This window comes from Aquila chrysaetos, chromosome 1, assembly GCF_900496995.4.
Source record: "Aquila chrysaetos chrysaetos chromosome 1, bAquChr1.4, whole genome shotgun sequence".
Lineage (NCBI taxonomy): Eukaryota > Metazoa > Chordata > Aves > Accipitriformes > Accipitridae > Aquila > Aquila chrysaetos.
This window is the reverse complement of record NC_044004.1, coordinates 82,650,624-82,663,924: the sequence shown is the minus strand read 5'-3', so window position 1 is coordinate 82,663,924 and position 13,301 is coordinate 82,650,624. Positions and strand designations below refer to the sequence as shown.

Below are 13,301 nucleotides of genomic sequence, written 5' to 3'. Positions count from 1 at the left end.
AAACATTTTATACCTCCGCAGGAGTTGCTCGACAGGGGAACAAAGCCTCCTTTGGAAAGGGGAGGCCTTGAGCCAGCCTGAATCACCACTTTGTTCTTGCAGGTACTTACCCCATCCTAAGACATCTGCCCTGGAAAAGACAACTTTCCTTAAAGCTACCTCAAATGTCACTCCAAAATTTCACTGTACATTGGGGAAAAGAGGAAGGATGTCTTGTAGTTCGTCAAGTATCGACGGGGTATTCTCCAGCATAGCTCTAAGGGCTTTATTATTTTTTTTTTATTTCCTTAGAACCATGTAGATACACAGAAATGCCCAGCTGGAACAAAACAAGATGTGCTGTGGGAGCCAGGTGGCTGTACAGCTCCTGCCAAACAGAAGAAGGGAAGGACCGAGTCGGTGTTTTGAGAGGAAAAGTTTATTTTTCCTTCAAATTACGGGGACATTTTTAGCTCAGTATATGTTAAAAAGAGAAAATTCCAAACAGCTTACAAAAGACCTTTAGCAGTACAGCTAACTGTGAGCTGGGGTAAAGCAGGTACAATTCCATCTGAAAAAGTTTGGTTTTGGCTTTTTAGTTTTAAACTTTTTGGCTCAAATCTCCACCACTGATCAGTTTGGACAACAGCTGAATTTCAACCATACGTACAGATCAGTCATTGACATAAAATCTTTCTCTCTGACTTTGTTCAGAAGTATTTATAGCTTTTCTAGAGAGCCTTTCAATTCAACAGGGATTACGTGGGGTGATTAGCAAGGATGTGTCCAGAAGCAAGAATTGAAACCAATCAAATTTATTCTGCTACGATTAGGGTCCCTGGGCTCTTTTGGCTACTGCTGAGGTGGTGCAAGAGAATGAAACCGAATGAAATGCTGGCTGACCAGTGACTGTGGAAAAGAAAGCTAAGGGATTATGCAAACAAACATCACTGCTGGGCTGGGTTGTAGCTGTTCTCCCAGCAATAACGCAGGGTGGGGAAAGTAGCAGCATTTTAGAAAATAAAACCACCTAACATTAATACAAAATAAATACTTCAGGCTACATCTATCACCGGAGTACCTACTGTCTTCTTTACGTAGACAGTAATGTGCTTTGTTTTAGGTCTACTGACTCTCCTGCCCGGGAGTCAAGAACATGTGTGAAAGCAGAGCGTGGTAGGCAGAACTGTAATTACACAAGGGCCTCCGCGAGGACGCCAGCTTCACACCTTTCACGGTTAGGTGCTGTGTGACACCTTTACTCTCTGCTTAACTTCCTTACTAGTGCTGAGCTCCACCTTCACCACCGAGTGGGACAAGAAGGGGCAGGGAAGGTAGCTGGGCTCGAGCCCCAGGGCTGAATTCTGGGCTCTGTGACAGTGGGTGTGCAGCCAGTTACTGCTGCTCACAGACGCACGTCCCGCCAAAATGCGGCCGCCCAATTCCCTTAGAAAAAGTACAATGGTAACAGGGTACGGTAGCAGGGTCTAAAGACAGCTGGTTGTGCAATCCAAAGCTGTTTCTTCCAGCTGTACTAGCTGGGCTGATGAAGTGATACTACCTGTGCCTTCAGTGCTGTATCAGGTGCTCCCCTGAGGAGAACAAAGTCCTGCCTTGTTTTCTCTCCTGAAGCCCCCACGGTGCAACAGCGTCAGCAGGACTGTGTGTGACCCAGATGGGCTTCTGGTATTAGCTGGGACCTCTGAATGCCCCTTGGCTATAAGTGGGGCTTTTTAAAAAGCACTTACCATTTTTCAGGAGAGAAAAGAAAATTGGCTTTCTCAATCCCCCAAAATAATGATTCTTTCTGAAATAGTTATTGCAGTTTAAGGGTGAAACCTGAGCCCCCCCAGGGGCAGGACACCCACTGTCTGCAACACGTTGCACTTGTTCCAGAAATGCTAGTTTGGCGTGCGTTGGGAGTATCACGAATGCACCACGCAGCAGTAAGGACTTTATTAAATGCTCTGCTAGAAACATCTTTTGGACAGGGGGATAGGGATCTAGAATGTATTTGGGGAGAAAAAAGGGCAACGCTATGTTAAATACTGGCTGCCCTTACAGAGCATACTTTTCCTATAGCAAAGCGAGGCCTGCACAGCTGAACCTAAAACAGGCAGAAAAGCAGGGGAGTGCTAGTTAACACGAAGTTCCTTAGTGCCTTATTCATTGTGCCTGTTTTTAAATGGAAGGAGACAAAGCCATAGAAAAGGGCTTATAACCATAGCCAGGTCTGGACAAAACTGTGGACTTAAAATGTTTCAAGCAGCTTAAGGGATTATTTTGGAAATGCAGTATCTGGGTGAATCCAGTAGGTAAGCTCTGTGCATACCTGCTAAAAGCCAACCTGAAACCACCCCAATCAAACAAAGTAAACTTGATTTTAAAAACCTGCCTCTGACTCTTAAATCACTGCCCTGGTCATGCCGCAGCAGCTTTACTGGTGAAGGCAGCAGCAAGGGTCTTGGGCTGTTGGTGGGCAAGGAGGGAGCTGCGCTATCAGTGCTCTATCGACAGGGCAGGAGCCTCCGTCTCCTCCGCGTTCCCTCCTGCGATACGACTCTGCTCTAGAGGAGGGGCGAAAGCGGCAGCTGTTGCGTTCCTTGCTGGGGAGGCAGGGCCATCCCTCAGCAGCATGGGGGGATTTCTTCCGTCCCCTTCCATTCGTGGCGAATCCCATTCCTGCTGGATCCCGGCAGAAACAGGCATCGGCTTTGACAGCTCCTGGCGGTGTCCTGGCTCAGCGCTGTTTTCCCTGTGCCTGCCAAAGGAAAAGGTTAGGCCTTCTCCTAAAAACAGCATGGGTGGGAAGGGTAAGATCGTCTTTCCGTGCTGCCTCTCAGTCTTCAGTCCTCCCAAGATGGGTCCTTGTATCTTCTCACCCTTCAGGGGCAGTGCAAGGCCAAAAGGCAAAGTTTCAGACTCGGGAGTTAGCTTTAAACAGCAAGGCTGTAACGTAAAGAATAGCAACTGCACGCTCAGCCCCTGGTAACAAGTGTCTTTTGCAGGTGAAAAAGAAATGGTGTTTAATCTAAACTGCCGAAAAACAACAGTGTATCTAAGTAAGATAAAAAATTAAAATAGAAAAACCCCAGCCCCCACACAGAGCACCATGTTTCTTTAATATAAAGGAACAACTGCAAAGTCAACTCACATCTAGGTATATGCACAGCAGAAGTAAGGCTTCAAAATAACATCTGGCTGCTTGAGAACTATCTGGGGAAGCAAAGGAAAGGAGGTGAATCTCCAGCTCTTTCCTGCAATAACACCAATCCTACAAAAAGTTTGTCTACTCCAGTCACTAACTGCAAATAAAGGAGCACAAGGGCCACGGGGAGAACTCCCTCACAGGGAAAGACCAGGTGAATTTAAACCTCCTCCCATCAGCACCAGGCCCGTTTTAAGAGTCGGGCAAAAGGAATGAGAACTGGTCCACTGCACCCGCGAATCCTGCTGCTACCTGCAAGCAGGGCAAGGAGCTTCCCACACAAACGTGTTGGGTCTCTATCCCTCTCCCGCGAACGTGTAGCTATGTCATCCTAGTAACACAAGTAAGAAATGCAGCGCTGTAAAATTAATTAAGCAGTGAGATCGCTGTTCCTTAGTTATATAAAACCAAAAGCAAAACTGAGACACTAGGGTGGCTGAAAGTAAAAAAAGTCCCTTTGGGCTGGAAAGCAAATGTTCCTCTTTGGTGTGGAGGTACTTTCCCAGAGACATCGCCTTCTGCCACTCACCCGTCTGTGTGTGGCCAGCTCTTTGTTTTGTCGCCACAAATCCACCGATGCAGGACTCAAGCCCTGGGGTGGAAGAGCACGCTAGCCTAGCGTGACGGCTTTAATTAGGGAAAAATTAACCCAAGCCCAGCAACGGCCGACTCTGTTTTCACAGAGCAGCAGCGGGTTGCTCCACGACAGACCTAACCACCGCCCTCAGGACTGAAGGACAATCCATCTCCTCCGGCTGGTGCTTTCCCCACCCCCCTCTTTTTTTTTTTTGGAGGGGAGGCCAGATCAGAGCAAGGCCCGACCTACAGACCTGGTTGCCCGTCCCGCCACCAAAGGTTAGCAGATGTGCGCGGGACTCCTGCCGTCAAAGAAATGACAGCGCTCCCAGCTCTTCACCGCAATCACCACCAGGATCAGGCGCCTGAGGCACCGCAGCCCTACTCACTGTGTGCTGCTGCGGGTGCCCAGCACCCCCAGCTGCCGCGGGGGGGGGACCATGTTACCTGTCCCCCCCCACACACACCCCCAGCCATCGCAGAGCGAGCCCGCGCAGGTGCCGGAGTGCTTTTCTCTGGACTGGCACCTGTGCAGATATTTGCAGGAGCAGGAAGCCAGCGGGCAGCTGCGTGGAGCATGAGGGATTTCAGAACTGTTCTGCTACGCGGGAAACACCCCACGGAGCACAAGCAGGACTCTTGCAAAAGTGCCTGACAGAGTTTTACTGCGAGGGAAGAGACGCAGGGCTGCTGCCGCGCTGCCATAAGAGGAACTTTTACAAACTGCCCTGCATGCCGCTTACAGCCGTTTGCTCACAGCTCTCTCTTCATCTGCCTTGTGCTTGGGACTGATGGCAACGTGTAACGTGGCAGGCCGAACGCTCCAGCGGAGCGCAAGATCAACCACCGCTCCTTTCCTCCCTCTCCATCCTGCTTAGTGCTGCTTGGCACCTCCATAAAATAACAGAAGAGGTTTCTGCAACTCTTTTCCACCTACGGAGCACACAAACACCTCCACCCATTGGGAGGCCAGCGGGAGCAGTGGACGCAATAGTGCGCACAACAGGCCCTGCCGGTATCAGCTCAAAACGCGATACCCAAAGAACGCAACAGGCCTGTCAGATGTGCAAAGCTATCAAAGCTATTCCAAACCCACGTGTGAGCAACAGACCTGTATCTTCTTTTCCAAGCGGAAGACGTGGCGCTAATTCCCACCTTTTCAAAGCACAACAGTGTGTGTAAACCCATCAGTTTTGTTTCAGGGCAAACACATATAAGCCACCTTGCGGGAACTACGGAGCTAATGGAATGTGTTCGGGACACAAATGGGGAAGCGGAGGGGTGTCAATTTCTCTCTCTTCCTTGTGTAAAGCTAGGGTACATCACATTGACCTGCTTCCTGCCATTATTTGCTTGATTCCTTATCAAGAAATATCCTGTGTGTCACTTAGTCTATCGATGAACATGCTGTCAGCGAACAGGAAGCTTCTGTGAAGGATTCCTGACGGGTATTTTAAATAACACAACAAGAGACCAGTCAACACGCTGGGACCGCAGGTGACTATACCAAATAATGGCAGCGCCACGCTCACCGTGTCTGTCGTTTTACCGCTCCAAAGTGAGCAACCACAGAGGTCTGTAATTCTGCCCAAGGGAGGGAATACAGTGGCCCACGCAAAACACACAGACCCGAGGTCTCCAGCATCTGCGATGGGTAGTACCTTATTTGTCCAATTCCCAAATCAGTGCCCCAAATCCCATTTCTTTGGCATTCTGGCAGAAAGCTGCCTGTGAGGCCTTGGCGATGCTGAGAAGCGCACAGAGCTGCTGTTCTGCTTCCCGCTTACCAGCAGCCGCATCGCCTTGTTACCGTCCCTGACCTGGCAACCCAGCCGCGGGGCCCGCTGCACGCTCGCTGCGTGAGATGGGAGGGCCGGAGGCCGTGACTCAGGCTCCAGGGAGCGAGCACAGTACAAGTGATCTCTAAGAATACCTTCAGACTTCTGGAAAATGCAGTCTCAAAAAAATATTATCTGTGAACTCAAACATGACTCGATTTTATTGCTGCCTAATCTAGGAAAAACACCTTACCTGGTAATTTTTTTTCTTTAATGTCTGCTGTCCCAGGCAGAGATGTTTTGCTCTTTCCCCTATTTGTTTCTGCCTAGTCTCACTGTGGGCTCTTTGGGGAGCAAGCAGGTGACCTTTATCAGGACTGGGAGGCTTCTGCAAAGAGCAGCTGTAAACATCGCAGCCAAGTCGGTGCTTCCTTGGGTCTCAGGATTGCTTGTTTTACACCCGAGCGACCCCCAACCGAGGCCCACTGGGTTGCTTCTCACTTGTACCTGTTGAGAATTAGAGGTGCTCTCCTGATAGCTTTCAGAAGTGGCGTTTTGCAGGGTTTGCCTATGGTTTAGTGGCCCAGCAAAGAGCTCAAGCAGCACAGCCTCTGCCATCTGCGCGGTAACACGCACAAACACTGGGGAGAGAGATTACTGCTCAGCAAAAGCAGAAGAGCTGGATGCATTAACTTCACAACGTTTTACAAAATTGGTAAGTCAGTCTCCGATTCGCCCGCAGGATAAAACAGGCACCAGAAGGTTAAAAGACTGACCCAAGGTCATGTGGCGAGACAGTGGAAAAACTGGAAATAAACTGAGGTCTCCTGATTCCTCAAGAGGTACAGAGAACAAATGAGAAGACAGAAAGAAAGAGCCAGAACAGGCAAGAAAGGAGAAATTACAGAAGTGACACTCTGTTTCTATAAAAAATTAAAACCAAAAATCTTGACTTACACACCTCTCTGCTGCAAAGTTACTTGGTAACATGCAAAGATCAACCTTTGACCAGTCTTTACTGCTTGATTTCTCAAGCCTTAATCACATGAAAACTTCTGAATGTCATCTGCATATTGTATAACCCAAGAGGGGAAAAAAAAAAAAAAGACCAAATACGTTCAGAAGCACAAGGAGTGTTCCAGACTCAGCCCACCTATTTTTTCAGACCGAAAAGCCCTTGTGAGAGCTGGCTTTGATATATTGCAAATACCTGGAGCCAGTGGCCTACATTTAAACGAGGGAAACAAAAGAAATTACCTGTCAGTAGGAAATGGGAGTTTTCAGACAAAAAGTAAAAATGAAACATAAAAATCACATACTTTAAATTATCAGGACCAACGTCCCCAACAGATTCTGCATCCTGTACTAAAAATGTAAAGTCTTCCTGTTTCTGTAACTACAAGTTTCTTTCTTCCTTTCAAAGATCTCAACTCTGACACACATTTAGAAACTGAATTTGTTCCAGTTTTAAACATTAGAACCAAAAATGTCTCCTAAAGAGTCAAAACTGAAAGTTTACTCCTGAAAAATAGTTACGGTATATCTCCAATCTCATCATTAGATTTTTGTAGATGCACTCACATTTTCTCATTTGCAAACCAGATGACTTCATTAAAAGCCTTTCTGTAGTCAGTCTACTTTTGTAGCAAGGAATGGAAAGTTACACAGGCTTCAGGTTGCCAGATCTGATACACAGAAGGATGCAGATTTCCTGACTGTCATGGGAAATAAACAACAGTTTCATACAAGTGAGGTTTTAGGCTACTGCAGCTGCTTTCAGAAGAAGGCAGTACATGTTAGGGAATATGACCTTCTTCCAGATATTACAGAAAATAGGATAATTCACACTGAACGTCTGTGACGGCAACATTGCCAAAATGAACGCTGCAGAAAGGGAGGAACACTTGACCGTTTGAAAAGTTGGGTGTCACGAACTGCAGGAACAGAGAGAAATACGTGACTACAGATCCAGGGTTTTCAGCTGCACCGTGGCATTGCAAGTCAGGATTTCCCCAGAGCAGACAGCTGTGTTTATGTTCTCTTTTAAATCTGACCTTCGTACATTTTACACACATGCACACAGAGATTTCAATCCAATTCAAAGATTATTTACTGCTAGCAAACATTTAATAGCATGGCGTTCTAGCTGATAAAGTTGATGTCTGAACTGACATGTAGGAAAATATAAAGGAAAAGGTTACACAGACAACAGAGTTTTTGGGGTGGAAATTCCAGGAGTAGAAACCCTAGGGGACAAGCACAGAGGGCCAGGAAACACTCCCAAGCACGGACCTCAGCGATACTGTTGTAGTGCAGGGGAGGAAGGGGGGAAGAGATCCTTCATCATCATGACATATTTGCACACTAAAAGGACAAACTTGTCTTCATCCAGGCCTGACCTGAGACTCTGCTATCGAGCACAAACTTTACACTGGCTTTAGCCATCAGGCTGTTTCCATACTTGATCCTACTCCGACTTTTCACAGCAGGCAACAGAGCAGCCTGCCCGGTTTCACAATCGGCAGACCGTCAAAAGTCCCGTTAACTTCTCTGAGTATCTACCACTGAGGACAACACTTCGCAAGGTGCTGCAAACCTCAACCGCAGGGCCGTTAAGACCCCCTCAAAGTCCCTGGCAGCAGGACAACTGCTCTTCACCACACACGGGGCTGAGGTTAGTCCTTCTGCTGCAGCGACAACTCGGACGTGGCACAGGTGGGGAACCTCATCTTCAAAGGGCAACAACGCAGTCCAGCAAGGGAAGGATTGCTGGGAAAACCGTCTAATGCAGGTGGTGGTTTCTGAGCCACCGGAATCAACTTCACCAAGGCAAAAATGCAAGCGCCTTGTCCCCGTGAAATTTCCACACAAGAATCTGGTTTGGCTACACTCTCTAAGTCCCTAACCTATCTTGTTATACTGTAATCTTACCTCCCTACGTTATAATCACTAACCCCAGGAATACTGCCAGCATGGAATAACAGGCTGGTTTACCATAAACCAGGGTCTTAAACTGTACGTGCCCGAAGACAGCCACAGCTACAATATATGCAACGCCTCTGACAACCAGATCACTTATTTGGAAACCTAAACATGGATTAACAAAACTAATACTGAGCCCCTTAAAAACATATTTGTTCATACACAACAACAGCAGTTTCTTGTTCGCCAGACAGAAAAAACAACCACCACACCAATTAGCTTTCACAACAGCTGCCACGCTTGCGTGAACATTTTATATGAATCAAGAACAGCAAGACTGGATCTGAGCCCTTTAGTGTGGTTATTTCTGCCCAGCCCAGTGACAAAGTACCAGAAACTCTGTGACAACCACCCTCACATTTCAGATTTGTTTTAAACAAAACTTTGTGGAGTTCACAGGCATTTTCGAGTGCACATGCTAGACAGGCGCCTTCTCCGCGAGGAGCACAAACGCAATTCAGGCTGGGTAGGACCATGAGCGACCTGGTCCAACCTCCCAGCTGGCTGGCCCTGCTGCAAATCTTGAGCGGGAGGTTGGACTACGGACCCCCTGCGGTCCCCTCCACCCTGAATTGTCCTCCAGTCCTGTGAGAACATTCCTCGCTGGAACAGGCCAGCGCCTGGCTCTGCTTCCCTTGACACGAGCTTGCACCCTGCTCCATAAATAGTCCCATTACAGTCAGTGGGGTTCTTCCTAAAGTAGACAGTGCCTGAGCACATCAGATCCTCATCTGGCTTCAGGCGATACAGCTACAGGCTATCCTGCAGAACTAGGCTGATTTACAGCAGGGAAGAATCTGGCCCAGAATGGGAAAAAGGCGGCAAAGTCAGGCTTTCGCTGTGAATATGCTGTTTCAGGGGGAGGCCTGAGCAAAGCTAGCGGCAACAGTTTATGTGAGAAGACGTCATTTCACGTGGAAAGCAACCAGCTTTTCAACACTGTTATTAGTGAACTTAGTCCAAGAAAATGAAGCTGCTTTTAAGAACTGTTGCAAAGTTGGTACCCACTAGAAATGTGCATTAATTATCCATGCAATTTGTAAAACGAATTTAATTAAGACAATATATGTACATGCTTTCAGAAGCAACAGCAGAGATCTAACACTGTGTGCTGTACAGTGCGTTCTGTACGCCTGATTGCAGGTATGTCCCTCAAATAAAAAAGTAATCACTGACTTCAGAGGCTGACTTCCCAGGTCTCAAGCAGAAGGTAACTTCTCATGCAACAGCTTCAGTGGTTCACATAAAAATACACCAGAGGATAGTCTCATGCCTTTACTAAGATGAATGATGTGAAGAAGAGACGTTACCTGATTAGGCTGAATTTTCGGCACATGTGCTTTCCACATTTGAGCTTCCCTAGAGATTGCCGTCTCCAGGAGGAGAGACAACCTCTGGCTCTCCAGGGGTCCTGAAAACTTCATGGTAACCCTTGGATCCACCTGCCACCCAGCTGGATACAGCTACCTGCAAAACCAAAGACAGCCTGGTGAAACACTGAGCCGTGCCTGTCCGCTAAACTGAGCAAAAGAAAGCACAAAGGTAACTAAAGCTGCAAGAAACGGAACAGGCTCATTTGTAACAGACAGCGATCGGGTATTTGGCAAACCTACCCAAGGAAACCCAAACCAGTCGGCTCAGATTCAGATGAAGCTGGGCCAAAATCGTCCACAGGCCTCCAGCACCTACGTGGGCTGGAGAGCCCTGCCACTTGAGGTTTTCTGCTTCTCTGTTATGTAGACAATCAGGCAAGACCTCTCCTGCTTCAGCAGCACTATAAAGGAGGGCTGTTTAATGAAAAATACTTGAGAAGAGGGGAGAGCTGTATGGCAAACGTAAAGGAGATTTCAGTTAAGTTGGTTGCCCTAGCTGAAATCTTGCTGAAGTTAAAACCAGTCAACCTGTGACTTCAAGGCAAGTTAAGACTGACATTCAAACATTTTTCAAAAATCCCAGCCTCAGAATCTGGTTGGTGCCAGCCTTACCCCAGTACTCTCTGCAGCAACAGGAAGTTCTGTGCAAAACAGAGGAACGCTTGTTTGAGAATTTAAATGATTTACAGGCTGAAGCCCGGCAAAAAGATCAACGTTTTCCCTCTCTGCACAGTATGGTTTTTAGCTTCTCACAGAAGCTGCGACCCGTTTCATGTGCAATGCAAATGTACCAGGGAGTTCAGGATGGCTCCTCTCAGGTCTCATCACTCTGAAAATATGTTAGATCCACAAAACTTTAGGGCACATCTCTAATTTTAGATAGGAAATGTGTTTTAAAGGAGAAAAAAAGCAGCAAACCCGGCGACAGCCTTTGCAAAGCATGAATTGACTACAAGCCACGTAAGTAACGGAGAAAATTTCTGCAAGGCCTACAATATCCAGAAACGCTTGCTTCCACTGGCGGAAGCGATGATAAAAAGCATGCAATTTAAAGCAAAACACTTTGCTATACACGAAACAGAAAAAAGGGGGTTCTCCTGGCCCTAGTGTGGCCTCCCTCAGCAGTAACAATATGTCAAGAAACTTGTAAATTTGAAATTAAAAACAAAGCAGAGGCAAGATTTTTTTTTTAACTTTTTTTAAAGACAATAAATTCCACCACCTGCTTGCAAATGGAGAAGATGATCTGATCGAAAAGGTTATTCAAATTGTTCTATTACTGCCTGCCATTACTCTGGCCGCAAATTTCTTGACAGTATTAAATCACTTAGGCAAAACAATTCAGCCCCAAAGGGTAAATCCATGGGAAAGTTATTTAAACTTTCAATTCCTTCTGTGAGCTCTTGTGAAATCTGCAACAGGTGGATATTGGCCAAACGCTAACCAGGCTTTTTTATAAAGACCAGTTTGTTAATACAACAGTTTATGCTGTATTTACAGGAAATAAGGCAACATCTTGAATCAGAGAAAATAAACAAAATTCACAGTGAAAACAATCAGTTTTTTATAAATAATAACAACAGCAGCTCTGAACAAATGAAGATTCAGAGTGCTTTCACAGAGTTAAGGGAAACTAGAACAAATATTTTTCTTTATCAATTTACAGGAGGTTTTAATGGGCGTGATTCACACAGAACCTGCACGAGGCATAAAACCGCGCTCAAGTCCCACTTACAGCCAAACAGGTTTGAAGTGGCAAATAAATGTCAAGCGTCTCAGTCCTGAACAGAAACCCCTTTTATATTAGATTCTTATAGAACAAATGCTTCTCCACGAACAAAGGAGAGGCTGTACTGGCTTGGCATACCCCTACACAAGGTTTCCAGCCCGTCACTGCAATGACCCAAGGTGACTTGGGCCATATACTGACTTTCCAGCTGGAGGGAACACCTTGGATCCAGGATTCCTGAGCTGGCTCAAAATGCTTTGCAGTGTGTCTCAAAATCACTTCCCACCAGCCCCCAAATGCCTAACTGAGTATCACTAGGGACTGAAAATTCCCTGTTAAAAGTTCCTCACTTCACAAGAGGGAGATTCTGTCTGGAAGAGGTGAAACTCTGTTCTTCTAAACAGAACTGTGGCTTGAACCGCAGCTTATTTATGTGCATTTACTAATTTTTGCATTTCTTTTTTAAACCTCGGGGTGATCCTGACAACACTCACACCACTGTAAATGGGGCTGCTGAAGGTGAAGGGGAGAAACATGCACATTCACAGCTTCCCCCCCCCCCCCCCCCCCACCCCAGCTCATTGCTACGGGGGCGGGGGGGGGCCTTCATTAGCATCTCATTATCTTCCCATCAGACACTACAGGTTTCAGTGTGGGCTGGGCTGGTTCCCAAAGGCCGGATCACCCACCATTTCCAGAGCCATCAGCGCTTCCAAAGGAGGTGTAAAGCCCTAGGAAATGAGGACAGCAGTGATGAGGGCTGCACCCCTGCACTGATGGAGAAAACCAGTTCAAATTGCAGGCGCAGGTAAAATATTTTCTCCCATCTGGTGTGCGGGGGGGAGCATCCAGAAGTCAAGGGTTGAGCTGGGGGACCCCGCATCAGGGAGCGTAGCCTTCCCACCTTGCAACTCAAGAGTCCCAGAAAAGGGGTTTCTCCAGACCTATGCAGAGCAAAAACTGGGTGATTTTTCATTTATTATACCGAGCCTGCAGACTGTCAGTTGCTACGTGCCAGGTAATGCTAACTGGGTAACATCCACCAGGGTATCAGCTACAGTCTCTCAGACCGCACCTGCAGAAGATGGCAGTTAAAGGTGTGTGCGAGCGCTCGGCGTTGCACAAGGTGAAATACATGCACGGAGAAAAACGGCGAGGTTAAAAGCTCGTCCAAGCCAGCGGAGAGGCCAAAGCCACGGACCAGTGCTGAGCGCCGAAAGCCGGGAGATAGCGAGCTCCTTGCTGCACGCTTGTCAGAAAAAAAGCAATAGCTATATTTAGCCCAACCACATCTCCTAATATGAAATATTGATGGTCCCTTTTTGGTTTTGCAGGAAAGAGAGAGTAATTAGCCACCCCTCAAATCACTGGAGAAAACACATGAAAAATTTCAGGCCAAATTGAGCATCCTCAGGCACCTTTTTTCTTCCTGTGACCATATTTACAACACAAAAGGGTTTCACAGGCCTCTGGGCCCAGAAAAGATCTTTTAGTTACCCTGATCTCTTTTTAGGTTGTCCCTGTACTGCCTCAGCCCTTCAGCGGCCCCAGCAGAGAGCTCAGGGGAGTCCCTGGAGCACCCTTAAATACCAATGGCCCTGCAAGGGACATTTTTAGTGAGCAGTGATGGCAACTCTTCTGGATTTGCCAAGGGGAAAAGAGAGGGAAAAATAACC

At 47.1% G+C, this 13,301-nt stretch overlaps 1 protein-coding gene across 2 annotated transcripts in view; it reads right to left on the bottom strand.

The window, feature by feature from the left end:
• CCNI (cyclin I) overlaps nucleotides 1-13,301 on the bottom strand; it is a 35,073-nt gene that overhangs the window by 7,815 nt on the left and 13,957 nt on the right. For both annotated transcript variants that reach the window (XM_030015346.2, XM_030015337.1), the window contains exon 2: nucleotides 9,834-9,990. In XM_030015346.2, the coding sequence (XP_029871206.1) occupies nucleotides 9,834-9,947 (114 nt within the window). In that variant the 5' untranslated portion in view covers nucleotides 9,948-9,990. The remainder of the gene's footprint in view (nucleotides 1-9,833; nucleotides 9,991-13,301) is intronic.